Source organism: Furipterus horrens, unplaced genomic scaffold (assembly GCF_987537825.1).
Source record: "Furipterus horrens unplaced genomic scaffold, mFurHor1.1.pri manual_scaffold_11, whole genome shotgun sequence".
Classification (NCBI taxonomy): Eukaryota; Metazoa; Chordata; class Mammalia; order Chiroptera; family Furipteridae; genus Furipterus; species Furipterus horrens.
In genome coordinates, this window is record NW_028327181.1 from 49,861,691 (window position 1) to 49,879,922 (window position 18,232).

The 18,232-nt window shown below is 50.4% G+C and overlaps 1 protein-coding gene and 1 long non-coding RNA gene across 4 annotated transcripts in view; both read left to right on the plus strand.

Moving 5' to 3' along the window:
- The first annotated feature begins 4,998 nt into the window (after positions 1-4,998).
- Positions 4,999-18,232, plus strand: part of LOC149997536 (tumor necrosis factor receptor superfamily member 13B-like) — a 39,409-nt gene continuing 26,175 nt past the window's right edge. The window contains exons 1-2 of the mRNA XM_090290519.1: positions 4,999-5,073; positions 6,968-7,033. Of these exons, the coding sequence (XP_090146645.1) occupies positions 7,031-7,033 (3 nt within the window). The 5' untranslated portion in view covers positions 4,999-5,073; positions 6,968-7,030. The remainder of the gene's footprint in view (positions 5,074-6,967; positions 7,034-18,232) is intronic.
- LOC149997537 (uncharacterized) lies at positions 11,490-16,004 on the plus strand. 3 transcript variants are annotated; one of them, XR_016513917.1, is made up of 5 exons: positions 11,490-11,783; positions 11,886-12,040; positions 12,516-12,633; positions 15,401-15,535; positions 15,845-16,004. It is a non-coding gene; the product is annotated as an uncharacterized LOC149997537 (long non-coding RNA). The 3 variants fall into 3 exon arrangements; XR_016513916.1 differs by lacking the exon at positions 12,516-12,633 and having other exon boundaries at positions 11,505-11,783; XR_016513918.1 differs by lacking the exons at positions 11,886-12,040; positions 12,516-12,633 and having other exon boundaries at positions 11,525-11,783.

The window sequence follows — 18,232 nt, forward strand, 5'->3', positions numbered from 1 at the left end:
GAGATGAAGCGTGTCTACCTATGCCTCCATCTTGACCACACCATAATTTCTTAATGAAACATTTTAGCATGGCTACTTTAAAATTGTCATCAGATAATTCCGACACGTCGACCTCGGTATTGGTTTCTGTCAAATATTTTTGTTCATTCAGTTTACGACCTTAATGGTTCTTGGCATGATGGTGATCTTTCGATTGAAACATGGAAATTTTTGTGTTTTGTTAGGTGCCTCTGGATTGTGTTTGACACTTCTCTTTCAGTTGGATTTTTCTGACACTACTTTAGCAGGGGTAGGGGAGCCACAGCCTTTTTATTTTTAGGTAGAAGCACAGCTACCCCCACCCCCACTTGGCCTCCATTGACACTTTAGGTGGGAGGTGCCTTGTTACCGTGGGAGTGGAGGGGGAGTTCAGCACCCCACATGTCCTCTGACATTGCCCCAATAGGGAGAGGGAGGGGGCCTTGTTAATGCTGGGGGGTTGGAAGTCCTAGCTCCCTACCTGGCCTCCTGACACTTCCCTTGCAGAGTTGCTGGCCAGCAAGGTGGAAGTCTAGCCTTTGTTGTCATAGTGGGGGTCAGGCTGCACCTTTTCTGTGGCGTCTGCCTAGTGTAGGGTCGTTACTGTCTTAAGAGTTTTCTGTCTTGCTAGGTATCTCTTCCCTGGATCTTCAGCTCAAGAGAACAGGCTTTTGTTTTCTTGTCTGTGCTCATTGGCATTTCCAGGTTGCCTACTCCTCCAGGCCCCCGCCTGGGACAGTGAGGCAAAAATAAAAGCCAGGGCACATACTTCCTTGTTATTTCTTGGGTCCTGAAGTATCTCCATCCACTTTTCAGAATCTTCTCTGGTTTGTCTTATATACAGTGTCCAGGGTTTAATTTTTACTTAGGAGGAATAGGGAAAATTACATCTACCCCATATTCCAGGAAGCAGAAGTTTCAAGGAACCATATTTGGAAGGGCTTTGAGTTGAGGTGTCTGCCCAGACCACCAGCAGCCTCCTGGCAGAGACCAGCCAGCAAGAAGAGCAGCCTCTGCTTTCCTGGATCTGGGAGGGGAGACTGAGTTTCCTTGGAAGAGAAGCTTTCATGTGTTAGCCCCTACATGGGCTGTATAGGCTGTTGGGTTTTCTCCAGGGCAGCCAGCCTGAAATAGAACTCAGTTCCATTCTTTGGGTCCTTCCAGCCCAGCTTGGATCATCGATATTAACAACAGATACCTACTTCTCCTGAACACCACCCCCTCCAAAACCAAACAAAAAGCCAAGCCAGAAAACAAAAAAACTAGAGCATACTCCTGCATTGTCTGTTTCAGAGTTTGCGTTTCAGGTCGTTAGGGGTTCTCAGGAAGAGAATGCCTCCCAGCCTGCTGGAGGCCTTTCCCCAGGAAGAAAGGTGACAGTGGCTCTGCTTGGTGCTTCTGGACTTCCTGACACGGCTGGGTCTGGTCCTTCCTCACCGCCCCAGGGTGCAGTCACTCCTGCCCAGAGTCCTCTCTTCCCCAGGCCATCCTCCTGTGTGCACAGAGGGGTGGGGGAGCTCACCTCCTTCACGGTCATTTCTGCCTCCCAGTTTGCTCACTTTGGGTGGTAGTGCAGGGCGGCAGGTACCTTGCTGTCTCCTGGGATCCTGAAGTTGCACAGCAGAGGCCTGGTGGTTCTTGTCATTCAGCTGTAGGCACCGAGTCAGCCCCGTAGATGCTTCTTGCTCTACTATTACTCTGTCAGGACTGTGCCTGCCGCCTCTTGCTCCCCCTCCAGCGTCTGTGCCTGGCACGTCCCACCTCCCTTCCTACAAACTGATGGACCAGGTTATTGACCTTTGAAATCTTTGTCCCTGTCTCTCTGAATGAAGTTTCCCAAATGTCAAGGAGGAGGAAGGGGATGGGGCAGAGTCACTTGAAAATTTACAGCGACATGTTCCCTGGCCACTCCCCTGATATGGTCTTCTTAGGTGTGGGAAGAGGATTCATTAATTGACATTTCTTTTGGACTGTGAGGCTGTGAAGATAGGAGCAGTTTCTTATTTATCTCTGCTCTCCCATTGCCTGTCACAGTCCTTGGTAAGTGATTTTGTTTAACAGCTTTATTAAGATAATGTTCACATATCCTGCGATGGACCCAATTTGATGATTTTCAGTGTATTCCCAGAGGTGTGCAGCCATCACCACATCAATTTTAGAACATATTCATCATTCCAAAGGAAGCTTTGTACATCTTTGCTGTCACCCCCCCCCCCCAAGTCCTTCTATCCCCTGGCCATTATCAGCCATTAACCTGCCTCCTGTCACTGTGACTTTGCCTTGGTAAATGTTCTTGATGGAACGGTACCTCCTTCCCAGCCTGCTGCTCCTCCCGGAGCACTTGTTCCTGGCCCTGTGCCCTCCATTGGCCCAGGCTTCCTGTCTTTCAGGACATCCCGCACCCCTGGAAGGGGCGATCTGATCTGTAGAAGGAGGTCATAGCCCAGCAGGGTGGGTGCAGGCAGGCCGTGGGGCTGTGCACACAGCACACTGAGGAGACATTTGTTGAGTGAGTGACACTGGTGGTGGCCAGGTTCTGAGGAAACGTGTGCCAGTCCCTCAGGTCTCCCACTGTCCCTTCAGGGACAGGTTAAGTAGATATAGCTGAGAATGTGAAGTTGCCCCACAGTGCTGCAGCCAGGGACTAGGAGGGTGGTGTCCAATGAAAGCTAGACCCAAGTGGAGGAGACATGACTGGACTAACCTCCTTATTTTCCAGGTTGGGGAACTGAAGGCTGATGGGCAAAGTGGGGTTCACCTGGCCCAGGATACCCACCCCAATGCTTTGTGCGGGCTTTTGTGGGGTCTGCCGAGTGTGCACATCCCTGAGTGATGTGGGAGAGAGACCGGGCGTGCTCGCTTGCCTGGGGATGGCTGTGCGCTGCTGGTGTTTACTGAAAAAGCAGGCCTCTACTCTCTTTGCTTCTGCTTTCTCAGGCAGAGTTTTATTCCCTGCTCAGACAGTGGCCTGCCTGAGTCGTGTCCCTCTAACCCCTGGTTCTCTGCCAGCACCCGTTTCCGTGTTTCATCAAAGCCAGCCACCCCCTTCCTTCCTTCTGCCCACTCCACACCCCTTGCCCACAGCCCCTCTTACCTGCCCTGTTCACGCTCATGGGGAGAAGCCGGTGTGCTTCCCCTGGGGTCCTTGAGGACCCTGCAGAAGCTAAGAAAAAAATGTTCTTGGCTCATCAAGATACTGTGTGACCTCTGTCATGTGACCTTCCTTCTCTGAGTCACAGATTCCTCCTCAATAAGCTGAGGTGGTGTGACAGCAGAACCCTTAAGGCTTACCCAGAGATCAATCCTTATGTGTAAGGTGGGGGTTTACTGCCCACCAAAGGGTAGTGGACAGATAGGCCTGCTTATGGCTTTCCCAAACCCCTTCTCACCGCCTGGGTGTGGCTAAAAAGGGAAGCAGGGCCAGAGTACCTGTCCGGATCTTTTAGTTCATGTTGAGCTCTTTACTGCCAGGGTCTTGGATGAGGGGGACTCTTTGAATATGAAAATATAATAGTAGCTAACATTTATTAAGCACTTACAGGCCAAACACTGTACTCAGTATATTTTTTCCTCAGTTTATTTTTAGATATAATTTACATAAAATTCGTCCTCTTAAAGTGTACAATTCAGTAGTTTTTAGCATATTCACAATGTCATGCTACCATTTCCACTATCTAATTTCAGAACATTTTCATCACCCCCCAAAGAACCCCCATATCTGTTAGTGTTCACTCTCCATCTCCTGTCCCCTCCCTGTCCTGGCAGCCACTAATCTGCTTTCTGTTTCTATGGATTTACCTGTTCATGTAGGTGGAATCATGCTGTACGTGGCCTTTTGTGTCTCTCTTCCCTCACTCGGCATAATGTCTTCAGGGTTCATCCGTGGTGTAGTGTATGTGTGTATCAGTACTTACGCCTTTTTTTTTTTTTAAGTATATTTTATTGATTATATTGTTACAATAGTTCCAATTTTTTCCTCCTTTACTCCCCTCTGCCCAGCACTCCCTTCCCCCAGCAATCCCACCCCTCTTAGTTCATGTCCATGGATCATGCATTTACGTTCCCCGGCTTCACCCTTTCCTATATTAGTCTTTTTTTAAAAAAATTAAGTACTTACACCTTCTTACTGCCGAGTAATATTTCATGGTATGGATGTGCCACAGTTTATCCATTCCTCTGTTGATGGTCGTTAGGTTGTGTTGCCTTTTGGTCATTGTTTATAGTGCTGCTGTGAACATTCATGTCTGGGTTTTTATTTGCGTACCTGCTTTAAGTGTTCTTGGGTGTATATAGCTAGGAGTGGAATTCTGGGGTGTATGAAATTCTACATTTAACCTTTTGAGGAACTGCCAAACTGGTGTCCACAGTGGCTACACCATTTACATTCCTTTGCATTATCTCCATCCTCACCTAAGTTTCATGAGGTGTAGATGTAATTATTATCCATACCCCTTTCAAATGGGAGAATTGAAGCTCAAGGGCATCTCAGCGCAAGGTCACACAGCTGGTCACTGGATGCTGCTTTGGCCGGTGCTGGCTGTGATCACTAAAGCCGGGTCTCTTCTCTCAGACCCTGTTTTTTACTGTCAGGATGAGGGCTTTGGACTGTGTTGTTCACGTGATACCTAGTGCCTAGCGCACATTGGCACTCACCTGGTTATTGAAGAAAATGCCGTTTTTCTGATCTTGGTGACTTGATCAGGAAGTTGAGAGAGGTGTCTGCTTTCTGAGGAGTTCCTGTACTCTGCAGTTTCTCCTCTTTCCCCTGGGCTTTGTGTTCCCATCTCTACACCAGACACTACAGGCCTCCCGTGGCCCCTTGCTGTCGCATCCTGGGGCTGGGGGAGGCGGTGTGTGGGGTGTGCTAGGCAGAGGGGATTTCTGTTTCTTGCAAGTGCTTATCCTGAATTTGACTGTTGAGACCTGTCTTTTCTCTGTGGTCCAAGGCCTCTGACGACCTGCCCTTTTCTCCTCCAGGCAAAACCCATTTATGTTGGCTGGCTGCTCCTGGCTCCAGATGGGACGGACTTTGACAACCCAGTACATCGGTCTCGGGTAAGGGAATCAGTCAACTCCTGGGGTGGGAGGGACCAGAGAGGGGCTCTGCTCAGGGCGAACTGACAGAAAGGAGGAAGGAGATGGGGAGTGGACAGGGGGCCACCGAATGGTAGGATCCGCAGGAGCGCTGTTCGGCAAACTCGTAGGACCCGTAGGCAGTCTCAGTTCTGTGTAGCTAAGCCTGGTGCTGCCTTCAAAATAAGCTCTCACATGGTGTTGCCTGTTTCAGGGGTCAACTTAACTCTAGAAATAGTTAAATGGAAAAGGCAAAAGTTCAGCAAATGTTTGCAATTATGCTAATTAGGCTCCTAGTTTCTTCAGTGCCAAGGCCCTGCCTCCTGCAGCTCCCTCTTCCCTCTTCACTTTCCTCCCCTCCCATCCTCCCCAGCTAGAGTCTCAGAAATAAGCGCTAAGGAAGGGATGAGGGTCTTGAGGACTCGCTTTTACTCCTGCTCCTGCTCCTGCCCCTGCTCTCCTGGGCACTCCAGCCCAAAGCGGTTCCTGCTGTGCACAGGCTGCTGGAGCCTTGTCCCTGACCAGTGGTTGCTTCCTCTGCCAGGGATCCCCTTTGGATTGGACTCCAGTGAAAACAGTGAGCTTCCTTTCTCCACTTTTCCAGGTGTTGTTGCCCACACCCTGCACATTGCTGCAGCTCTGCCCCTTCTTGTCCCCTGCTCGCCCAGAGAGCCTCTGACCTGCCTCTTGGTCTCTGCTGCCACCAGCCCGAATGCCACACTCCTGGGTGGGGGTGGCACCCCACAGACCTGGTGCTGTGTCTGGTCCTTTGGGATTCCTTCTGGGATGGGTTTTGTCTTTAAAGACTACAAATAGGGGCCTTGGAAATGTTTCCTGGGAAGAGCTTCCCCATGGACACCCAGTGTGGAACAGTCCTCTACAGGTCCTCTTGGTGAGGCCATTGGACTGTCCTGTTTCTGCCATCCATGCCAAGGACTGTGGTGCAGTGCCTGGGGTAACCAGTGGGCAGCTCCTTTCTAAATGTATTTAGATCATACAGGATTGCCATTCCCAGCTTCTCATGGGAAAGTCATTATTCTAAATGATGTAATTCTGGCCCAAAGCAAAGAGACATGATATTCTAGGTAGTTCTTGTGGCCTTATTGCCAGTAAAAGTATGAATTATGTTGGGTTTTTTTGAATGCTGAAAATAGGTCATGAGATCCTCATGAGGAAGGCACGTAGCCTCATGGTCTTTCTCCTGCTGTCAGTGCCACTGGACCACCGATGGCCCCCAGCACCGGGCCGCGGCTTCCGAGCAGAGGGCAGGCACCCTGCCAGTCGCACACTCCCTGGCCATCGGAGTTACTCCCACTGGTCTCATACCTCCTCAGTTTCGGTTTTTGTTAGCTCGCTTCTCAGTGAGCGTTGGGGCTTGGCTGCCTTTTTCCCTCTCTCCCATTCCCTGTGGGTCATCATAACAACCTTTCACAGCAGTTTCCTAGATTTCTTCAGAAGCAGGGAATCAGTGCTTCCTATTCTCAGGTTATTCCATATCATGTCAGATGATTCATCAAATAAATATTGATACATGGTATGTGATAAGCTCTGTGCTGCGTACATCAAGTATACAAAAAGGTGACCAAGACACATCTGCTCCTGAGGAGCTTGCAAATTAAAATAAAGCAAGCATCTTGTTAAATCTCAATAACTTACATGGAAACACACTATGTGGCTTGGGCCTCTCCTCTGGTCCAATCCTGGGTAATAAATCACCATTCTTCCACATTGGGACCCTCTTTTCCTGCTCTCTAGCTCCGAAATGGAAGCTGTGGAACCAGCGTCCTTTAGCTAGAGGTTTGTCAGACTCAGGGACTGAACACATGGAGATCAGGGCCAGGACCCTCCTAAACACCTACTCTCGGTTCCTTTGCAGAAATGGCAGCGGCGGTTCTTTATCCTGTACGAGCACGGCCTCTTGCGCTACGCTCTGGATGAGATGGTGAGGCCCTCCTCTGCCCCCGCCCCACCTCTGTCTTCTCCAGGCCACTTTATGATGGCTGCGTTGGCATCATCTCTGAGCACAGCATCTGTGTACTCTCACTTGGGCTTCTCTTTGGGAGCCTTGTTCTCTTTTGAAGAACTTGTGGTGGTTGGTAGAGATTACTCTTACAACCCAGACCTCTGTTTTGAGATGTCTTCAGTGGTCACGGTTGAGAGTAAGTAGAGTAAGTAGTGAGGGAGGAAGTCACTTCCCTCCAAGGCTCATAGATGTTGGTCTTGGCCGTTGCACTCCCAACGAGACATGGAACAGGCTGGGGGCCAGCGGGGCAGGTGGGGGTGGGCCCTGGGTGTGCATGTGGAAGTTGAGCACACACGCCTCCACAGGCTGCAGTCCCAAGACTGCCTCTCACTTCCGTTGCTGTAACTGGCCTTGCTCATCCAGTGGATCTGCTGAGGCCTCCTGGTCATCGTTGTTCTTCTGGTCTCTAAGCCCGAGCACGCAGGTTCCTTCCTGCCACGCTGCCCGCCTGGTTTGCTTCTTGCTTCCTGGGCTGGGTGACTGTTTACTGCTCTTGGTCCAGAGGCAAACCTGAAAACCAAGCAGGCAGAATGTTCTGGCTTTTCTTTTTCCAACCCATTTTGTATCCTGATTTTTTTTCTCTAAAGGAGATTGGTCTCCTAACTAATCTGAGATATGACTGAATTCTAAACTTAATAAAGGGTTGAAGATGGAGGATTTGAGCATCTTTTCTGGTTCCATTTGAGTATGTATGTGAGCGTATGTGCATTCATTTGGACAGCATTTTAAAATAGGGATTATCCTAGAAAATCTGGTCACACCATGTAAAATATGTCGGCCCCATCCCACCCAGAGTTCATTTCTTTGCTTTAAGGGTGAAAGCAGACTCCAGAAGTGTGAGCAGAGATGCCTGTCCTCCCTAGGACCGCAGAGACTGTGTGCACTTGGAGTTTAGGGTAGTTATTAAAGCTCATAGGTGAATAGGCCCTAAGTGGATCCATTTCCACACGTATGTTCTAATTTTTGTGTTTTGATGCTTTCTCTTTTACTTCTGGGATAAATTAATGGGTCGACATCTAGGTATGGAATTAATAGGTATGACACCTAGCTCTTAATTGAGTATCACTTCATTGGTTCCTTCTTAAAAAGAATTTTTGTCTTGCTCCTTCCTGTGAGCATATTATACAGTGTGGATGGGCCACAGCGGTTTTTGCCACAAAAACATCTGTGGTCCAGAGTAGTTTGAGGTGACTGAGTTAGAGGTGTGTGCCAGTGGTGTGGTGGTGGTGAGAGCAGGGGGACTGATTTCACTGGGACCCTTGTTTCCTTTGAGGAAAGGAAGCAGGCGTGGAGGCTAACCCAGGGCTGCTTCCATGTGTGATCCCAGCTTAGCTGTCATTTCTGCAGTAGCTCTAGGGGGAGAGCTGGGCTGCTAGGAGCCTTGAGGTTTGCTTGTCCTCCCTCTGCCTGACTGACCTGTTCTGAAGTCCTGCAAAGGCTGACAATTAGAGGAGGAGCCTCAGAGGTCAGTGGATTCTATTCAGGCTGGACTGAACTTCCCTTGAAGACCAGGTATTCTGGTCAGGAAATCTCTCTTTAGGTCTAACTGGAGTCCAGCACAATTCATTACTCCCCTCAGCTCAGCTGCACAGCACAGAGGGGGTGGCCGCTGGAGACGCCTTTGTGTGTGGGCACAAACGCGATGCACATGCTGCACCCCAAGGGCCATGGAGCCGTGAGAACTGACACCTCGAAGGACGTTCTGGTCTCCCAGCAACCTGGATGCTGGTTGGGTGTTATTTCATGCACTGCTAGGGCCAAAGTGGAGCTGTGCTCAGTGACACAAGACAAGAAAGAAGCTTCAAGAAAAACTTGGGACTGCAGCCAGGGCTTTGGGGGAATGCCCAGAGGTGAGAGTTTGGGGCCATGGGCCACTTTTTGGCAGATGACCTTGGAGCTTAAGAGTCTGACCCCATGAGGCAGTTAGTGCTGATCTGCCCAAACTGTGGGCGGTATAGGTACACGGCACCTTTTGGGAGTAAAGTCACATTACTTCTTTGAGTGAAAAACCAGTGGTGGTTGCTTTGAAATACCTTTAAAGCAACACTTAAGTGGGTAAGGATTTTCTTTTATGTATGGGGAAGGTTACAAGGAAGCATTAGGGTTACACTTGAGAAGAGGCTGGGTGAAGGGGGCAGTCGGATGCCAGCTGCCCAGTGGTCAGCATCAGGGCCTCTGCCGTGCAGCTTACAGGTGGGCTCCAGTTCCCCGGTGGTTTGCATGGGTCCTTGTCCTTCACGGCCACTCACGAGATGAGCACAACCTAGAACCCTAGAGCTCCAGCCCAGGGTCACCTTTCCCGAAGCTTCGACTCATGCCTCCACTTGGCCAGCAGGGTCCCGAGACCTGAAGCAGGAGAACTTTTTAGGCAGTCTGTGTGTGAACTGAATTCTAGCCATGCTGGAAGTCTTCTGTTTGAGTCTCTAAAGCTGTGGTCTTCAGTTGGGGCCCATGGTGCCTCCAAGGAATGGCACGGTCTGGAGTCATCTTTGATTCTCACAAGTGCGTGGGGTGGGGGGGGTTGCTACTGGCACCTGGTGGGTGGAGGTCAGGGATGGTGCTAACACACTGTGATGCACAGAACAAGCCACTCCGCCTACAGGACCATGATCGGGCTTCAGATGTCAGTGGTGCCAAGGCTTAGAAAACCTGCGAGACCTTGTCGGTAACTTTAAAATTTTCTTCAAGTGTTTTTAAAGTAAAATATGAGTTGTTATCATCCCTGTTCTTAAAAGGTACAGAAGGATTCAGTCATCAGATTTTCTGGGAATGAGAGAAGTGATAGGACAAGCTCAGCCTGCTGGCTGGTGTGGTAGGTGCCGGGCAGGGAACAGGGAGGGACGGTGTCTGGTGTGGAGGGGTTTCCACGGCGTATCCCCGCACATCAGACGGCCACAGGGCTAGCAGGACTGCGTCTGCATGGCTTTTTCCCAGGGAACACATGGGTACCCTTTACTGTGGCATGCTTGGACCATCGTGCCTGTGTAGTGGCCGCATCTTGGGGTTGGCCTCCCAGAGCAGCAGCCCTGAGCAGCCGGTTCCACCACCACCACCAGCTCCACCGCTCCTGCCCAGCTTCGCCCCAGCGCTCCCCTCTCCCCTGGGCCTCCCTAGCTAACCTGCGTGCAATAACTTTTGTAGCATTTTATGGCTAGACTTTTCCCTTAACACTTAGTCAAAATCTCTTTCACGTTGTTACTTGACTTTTATACAACATTACTATTTCTTTTAATTTGCTCAAATGTTATCTTAGCAACTAGATTTTTTTTTTTTCTTTTTTCTGTTTTATTGGGGGAGGCCCCTGACAATTCTTGGTATCTTTCTACATTGTCTGGCCTGGGGCTTAGATGGCAGAGGCCCAGTAAATATTTGGTCAGTGGAGCTAGCCATCCCTGTAAATGCATTGTTGCAGAATTTCTGCTTTCAGCTTGAGAAGGCCAGAGCTGGGAGAAGGTGGGAGAGGTATTAGGTGTGGTAAGGGGGTGCAGCTCCTCATGGTTCCTCAGCAGAGAGAACCAGACAGGGGGGTTGTGTGGGCCCCGTTCGCAAGGACCAAGAGGGGCATGGCAGTTGCTGTGCTTGTCAGGAGTCCCAGGAGGAGGAGGGGCCTTCGTCCCTGGGCACGGGCCTGCCTTGGGGGCTGCTTTGAGAGCCCTTTCTGCTTGGGCTCTTCTGCTAGGTTTGGGCCTTCTGGGGACTGACTGTTGCCTTTCTCGTCCATGCCGCTTTCAGTTAGGACTAACCTTTGGGAATCACTTTTTCTTTTTTGGGAAGTTTTTTGTTGTTGTTGCTACACCCACGTACCCTGTAACTGGTGGGTGTGGAGGAGAGGCAGTTTTCCCAAAAAAGGAAAAGAAATTTCCCAAATGTAAGCAGAGGCGTGGTAGGCTCAGGGCAGCCTCACAGGCAAGTGGGAGCCTGAGCAGCCCGGCTGGGCCTCTGGTTTCCCAGCAGTGGGCAGAGTGAGGAATCTAGAAACCCAGACTGCTGCTTCTCTCCTCTACTTTTGGTTTTCTTCCTACACCAAATTCTGCCACTTCTTTTTGAGCTTTTGGGAATGGATGGAAGGCTAAGGTGCTGGCATCAGCAGAACCCAAAGGCCACTTTAGAAGGCTTTCCCGGAGAGGCACCGAGCCCTGCGGGGAAGCAGAGTTCGAAGTTTTAGGCAGAATACAGTGGTCACTGAAGCTTTGGGGCCCTTGCTTTCATGTTCTCTTCCTTTTCCCTCCTGGAAGTAGGCAAAAAGATGGTCTAATGTTTGTTTCTAATTATGGTAAAATATAAGTAATTGAATTTACCATTTTAACCATTTTTAAGAGTACAGTTCTGTAGCATTAAGCACAGCCGCACTGTTGTGCAACCATCGTTCCATCCATCTGCAGAACTCCGTTCATCTTGCAGAACCGAAACGCTATCCCAGTGCAACACCCACTCCCCGGTTCCCTCCCCGCAGCCCCTGGCAACCCCGTTCTACTTTCTGTCTCTGGTTTTGACTTCTCCAAGTTCCTCATATAAGTGCTGTGTGCTTTTCTTGGGAGGCAGCTGTGGATTTGACAGTTCTAAAGGATGCAAAGGTCCAGCCGGAGAAGTTATTCTGGAATGTGTGTGCTCGTTTGTAAAGCTGTGAGCTTGGTCTGAACACTCTTCGGATGATGTCGCATCCTAACAGGTTAGGTTTCTGGCTCCTTGACAGTTTGCTTCCTTTAGGACAGAGGCCTAGAGGTTGTTTTGACATTTGGATCTTTGCCCACTTTATTCTTGACAAATTTAGGCTACTTCTGGCAGTGAGAACCCTGAGGAGGACGCAGATGCTCAAAGGCTGTAGAAGAGCGGGGAGGAGGAGCGTCACTGCTCAGCCCTACTGCTTTGAGGACCTGTCTTAGAGGTTCCCCGGCTCCTTTGCAGCTGAGCCCTGTATCTCCCCTGGTATCGTTGTGCAGACTTTCTCCCGCATGAGAATATCCTGAGGGCAGGCCCAAGTATCCACAGTTTAACCACTTCCTGTGATTTTTTAGGAAGCACCCAATATTGAGAACCCCTTTATTAAGCTCTGGCTTTGCTTCCCTCCACCTGGAGCTTTTCTAGACAGGCCAGTATGTGTGACTCATTGGTAACCATGGTGGCTGTTGTATCCAAAGCAAAGAGCTGCAGGGCACTGGCATGTGGCCAAAAGAAGGTCCCTCTCTTGGTGAAGCTCACAGACTTTTGAGACCCACATGTGCATGTGAAGATTAAATACCAAGCAAAACCATGATGTGCATGTTGTTCAAGGCAATATGTGATCTAGGGAGTCAGAGATGTCTTCTGGGAGGAAAGATGGGGTCTTGGCCTCCTTCCTGCTTGTTATGATGGCTGGGAAGGAGCAGTGTGCTCGGCTCAGTGCTCTGTGTTGGCTCTACAGGCACAATTTTTAGTGTGGTCCCCACCACAACGTGGATGGCACAGATGGAAAAGCCGAGGCCCAGGAGGTTCATGGGGTTGCTCAACTTATGAGTGACAGAACTGGGATTTGTAAACAGGTGAGATGCTTTCTGGGAGAGTGATGGGTCTTTTCCCCAGTGGTCCTGTTTGCTGGCTCAGCCAGCCTCTACTGTCCGAGCACAGGAGGAAAAGGGCACAGTGGCCCTGGCTGAGGGCCAGGCTGGGCTCTCAGTGTCTTGTCCACCCCCCACAGACTGGCAGTTACAGTCATTTCCCTTGGGTCTTCAAGGTTGTTGTCCTAATTTTAGACCTACTAGTCCCCGTGCCTGATTGAAAGACAGGGAAGCTTCCTCAGACACGGAGATCCTTCATGTTCAAAGGATGGGGCAAGATGGAGAATCAGAGAAGATATTTCACACATTAGTTTCATGTTTTTAGATTTGCTTTAAAGTCTGTCGTGTGTTGGGCCTTGCTTTGACCTTCGTACTTATTTCCTCATGGTTTCAGTCTCCAGGGCATGGAGGCAGGCCTGTTGTGGTAGGTGCCGGAAGCCCGGGGAGTGTAAACAGTCCAGGAAACGTGGGTTTTAACCAAGTCCGTCTGTTTCTGGCTGAGTGGCCTTGAGTAGGGTCCTCCTCCCTGCCTGTTCTCCCTCCATAGGAGGCTTGCAGCATTACCAGGCCTGCAGAGAGCCTGGGAGAACCTTCCAGTTCTTTGCTTGCTGTGATAATAATGGTAGTTTTAAAAAATTTATTTTGAACTCAGAAGTGTTTTCATCCTTGCACTAGTCCATGAGCAAGGTGGGGGTGGCTAAAGAGGGAGAGCAACCCCCACGTCCCTGTAGATGCACTGTGTTCCTTTGAGGTCTCTGGGGGCTGTCACACACAAGTCGGGAGGCTTCTGTCATGCAGAATTCTGCACCGAACCTTAATGCAAGTTTATCTTTTATGTTGATCATTTTTAGAGAGAAAGACAGACGCACAGAAACATCCATTTGCTGTTCCATTTATCGATGCATCATTGGTTGATTCTTGTCTGTGCCCTGACCAGGGATCGATCCTGTAACCTTTGTGCATTCCAAGCTTTAAAATGGATATAGTCTGGAGCTACTTGAGTTGAGGTTGTGAACTATTTCCAACCCCTCCGTCCCCATCCCCTCCGCAGTGCTGACAGTGTCCTCCTAGGGCAGGCTGTCCGTGTGCCTGTGTGGACAAGGCACCGCTCCCTGCGTGGATCATTTGATTAACCTACTTTGTCACAATAATTAACTTGTTTTTTGAACCTTCTAAAAGTAGTAAGTGCTTGCCAATGTTGGTTGGTGCGTGAACAGCAGTCTTCCTAGGTAACCTTTGAGGCCAGTGCAGGGGCTGATGTGTAGGGAAACGTGGAGAGGAGCTGGAAGACAGGCAGGGGCTACTGGCAACTACCTGCACCAGGGCCCAGTGTGCTGGCTGTCAAGGCCGGCACGATCTAGGGGTGGGTGTTCAGGAGTTGAGGACCAGCCACGGGTGTTCAGAAGGTGTTTGACCCCCGTCCACTTTAGTTTCCTTAGACCTGAGTCCCTCATCCCATCTTTCCTTAATCAGGACAACTAAAAATACTTTTTATCTCTCTGGGATGGGTGTTAGAATAATTTATTGCTTAATGACCCTTTGAGTATGTTAAAGATAAACTGGAATCTCTAAGTGTATGTTATGCATGCAAGGGCTTCCTTGGCTGGAAGGTGAGGGACCAGTGCAGTCCTTGTGGTGTTTGTGTGGCCATCTTGTGGCGGCAGGGAGCAGGTGGCGGGATGGGGGCTCTGTGCTGGGAGGGGCCCTGTGCTCAGCCTATGGGCTTCCTGCAGGCTGCTTCTCCTTAGAGCATCTTTAGGCCAACCGTCAGTTGTTTTGAAGTGTTAAAGTGAGAGGGTGAGGTATGGCATAGATGAACCCAGCGGCAGTGGGGAGCTCTTCAGAGCCTACAGACAGTGGAGTCCTGTTGTCGAAAGATCAGCGGTGAAGCTTCCATGTGCCACGTGCCTTTTTTCCCTAAGAGTATTCACTGGGATGGATGAGACTTTGCCCATTAGAATGAAGCTTGTAGATGCAGGGGCATTTTCTGTGTGTCTCTCTGGGATCTTCAGTAAACATGTTCTCTGGAACCTGGGAGTTGAATTGTTCCCTCCTCTCCCCTATTTTTAACCTGAGAGTTGGGTAGGAGCTTGGAGACATAGGCTTGTTAAGACGTTTGAGCCTGGTACCTATTAGAAAGTGCACCGTTCTGCGCTGGGATCTTTTTCTGGTCATTTACAACTCTGCATGCCCAACCAAGTGACATTTTCCACCTAGGGAACAGCTGGGGGATAGAAGCCACCAACGTTTAATAATGGGACTGTTTGGATAAAGAATAGAGCAGATTCTGGGGGTGAGATCAGGGGGCTTTCTAGAGGACCCTGTTCTAGACCTTTGTTTTGTGGGTGGGGAGACTCAGCACAGAGGGTCGCAGAGACTGGCCCATGGGGCCTCAGCTGATAGGTGTGGGGTGAGTAGCTGGGTTCCCTGTTGCTTGGTCTCCATCTAAGTAAGGAGTGGGCAGGAGGGAAGGGCTCACTGTTTCACATGCTGGAGCCTGAGTCTGGGGTGGTACAGACATTTGTACTTAGGGTGTTGGGATCTTTCACATGGGTGGCCTGAGTCTTGGAGAGGGAAGAGTTAGAGAAGGACATACAGGAGCAAGTGACTAAAGAGGGTCAGGGGAAAGGGAACAAGCTAATACCAGTCAGGTGGGGTAGGAGGGCTGTGCAGGTAACTGTGAACCATTCTCAAGAACCAAGAGAAGACCCAGGTCACACGTGACCTTCCTTCCTCTGTGCCTTATCCCCAGGACGCTCATCTCATGAGGGCCTCCCTCTACAGGACAGTGAGCACCTTGAGGCAGGGCCTGGTGTTGGCCTGCGTAGACAGGACATAGAGTAGCAGTCCAGGTGTGGGAGAAGCTCAGCACACTGCTGGAAGGCTGGTGAGTCATTCTGCCATTGTCCTTGGCTCTGGTGCTTGAGGCTGTTGTAAACATTTTAAGGTCTCCCCCTGAGAACCTGCCTTCTTTGACTTTCACATCACACTGAGAGGACTTGGCAACTCCGGGTTGCTCAGTGAGTGCCCTTCTGTCTCACTGGGACTGTCCCGTGTACTCAGCTTTCTTCTCAGTGACATAAGTGGTGAGTTGAAGACAGAAAGATAGTAATCACCTGCCTGCCTCTGTTAAGTGCCCATGAGCCATAATGAGATACCTGCGTTCTTCTCTCTGTCTTCCCCATTGTGCCTGCAGCTCCTGAGTGGGGAGACTTCTGGACACCTACGATTAACAGAGGCGGCTGACGAGAGCCTGGGAGAACCTTCCTGTCCTCCTCCGCTCAGCTCCTCTTCCCCAGTCCTTTGCTTGCTATGATAATAATGGTAGTTTTAAAAAATAAACTTTGAACTCAGAAGTGTTTTCATCCTTGCACTAGTCCATGAGCAAGGTGGGGGCTGCTAAAGAGGGAGAGCAACCCCCACGTCCCTGTGGATGCACCGTGTTCCCTTGAGGTCTCTAGGTGCCGTCACATGTCTTGTTGTCCATTTAGGTGCCATCTGTCCAGCTTTTTGAGTGTGCACAACTCTTTTAGTGTGGAACGAGATGAGAGGGTGGTTGGAGTAGCAGTTCTCTTGGGCTGGTGGAGGGATTTTTGCAGTGCACTGGGTTAGCAGCAGAGGATGGGCCTGCTGGGCACCCTTGTTGGAGATCTTCAGAGCTGTGAGTAGACTTCTCTGTGGCAGCTCTGACTGTGGCCTGCAGGCCAAGTGTTTGTGGTAATGGGCTGGGTGGTTCCCTCCCCACACAGAGAGAAATGACTTTAGGGATTAGGAAAGTAAACAGCTTGAAATAATGGGTTAGGAAACTAAGTAGCATCAGGGAAAGAACGGTTGGAAAGGTCATTTCATGGAAGTTAGCAACAAAAGACATTTGTGTTGAAAAACAGCCAGGTAAATAGTACATGTGTGTCTGTGTGTGCATGAAGTGCTCACACAGTCACAGACACGCTTGCCTTGGCAGCATGAAGCCAGGCTGCAGAGTCTTCCAGGGCCACGTCCCTGCACCCTTACTTCTCAGGCCCCTCACGCTCTACCGCCTCCTCAGGACCCCACCCTCAGGGCACCCAGCTCTTCCTGCCTGACCATGTCTTTTGCTTTGGACCTTCCTGGGAAGTGGGCAGTGCTAAAGTGTCTGATAAGCCAACCCACTTAAGGCATTAATTGTGTGTAGGCAGATTGCCCTCCCTCTACTCCACAAACACTTGTTCAGAAGAATCTTTTCTTTGGCAGGGAAGGGGATGTTCTTTATGGTGGGAAAGGTCTCTAAGCCCAGGGAATGATTCCTCGGGTGGAATCTCAGAAACAGTGGTAAGCAAGCGGGGCTTTATTAAGGAGGAGGGTGTCCTTTACATGTACTGACCTGTCCTGAAGGGCTGGCCCAGCCCATATGCGGGTGCAGATCCATGAGTCATTCATTCACTCACATCTGTTGAGTGCCTGAAGTATGTCAGAAGTGAACTTCAAGGTGGATACTGGATAGTACCCATTATAGTAGGTATATTAGTTTCCCGTGGCAGCTATAACGAATTGCCACTACCTAGAGGCTCCACACAACACCGATTTGTTCTCTTACAGGAGTGTAACATCAGGTTCACTGGGCTGGGCTCAAGTCAAGGTGCCTGCAGGGCTGGTTCCTTCCGGAGGCTCCAGGGGAGGACCTGGGCCCTTGCCTGCCTGCCTCCCTCCCTCGGCTCGTGGCCCCTAGCTCACATCCGCTCCGTCACTCCATCTCCCCCTCTTCCGTGTCAGATCTCCCTCTGCCTCTCTGTCATGAGGACATTTGCAATTGCATGTAGGCCCACCCAGATAAGCCAGAACAGTCTCCCCATCTCAAGATCCTTAATCACATCTGCAAAGTCCCTTTTGCCAACTAAGGTCACATTCACGGGTTCTGGAAACTGGGAAATGGGGATCTCTAGGGGCCATTTCTCAGCCAACATAAAGGGTGAGACCAGAGGAAGCCAACGCAAAGTGCTCTGGTAACAGAGTAGGGCTAGCAGACTGCCTGGAAGTTTGCAAGGAGGAGATGAACTGAGCCGGGTCTGAAGGGCTGGAGTGGTACCGCCTTGGACCAGGCTGGGAGATGAGTGGGAAGGGCTGGCCGCCTTCCTGGGAGAGGTGTGACTTCCATGTGGCCAGAGGGGGTGACTGCCCCTCTTCCTGCCATTGCCTTCTCTGGTTCTTTACGCACTCTCGTTTTGGGCAAGACTGATTAGTGGTCCTGGCTTCCGCTGCCAGGCCTGAGATGTAGGCACCAGACACAGGAAAGGCAGTGCATAGATGAGGGAGAGGGAGAAACAGGGGCCACCAACAGTGGTCCCTGACGGCTTAGTCCCACCAGGTGTTGCACATCCTTCCACAGCTGCTGGGTTGCCACAGTGTATCAGTCACAGCATGTCAGCGTAGGGAAGGACCTGAAAGGACCAGCCTCTCGTGCTAATGAAGGTGTTAGAGAAGCGAGTTAGCCCCCATCCTGTACCACGAAGCTCGGATGCTACTCCGACTTGAGTCAGCCTGTTGAGACAAGCCCCTCAAAGTGACAGGTGCTATAAGTAGCAGGGCCCAGGATCCTCTTCGAGGGGCC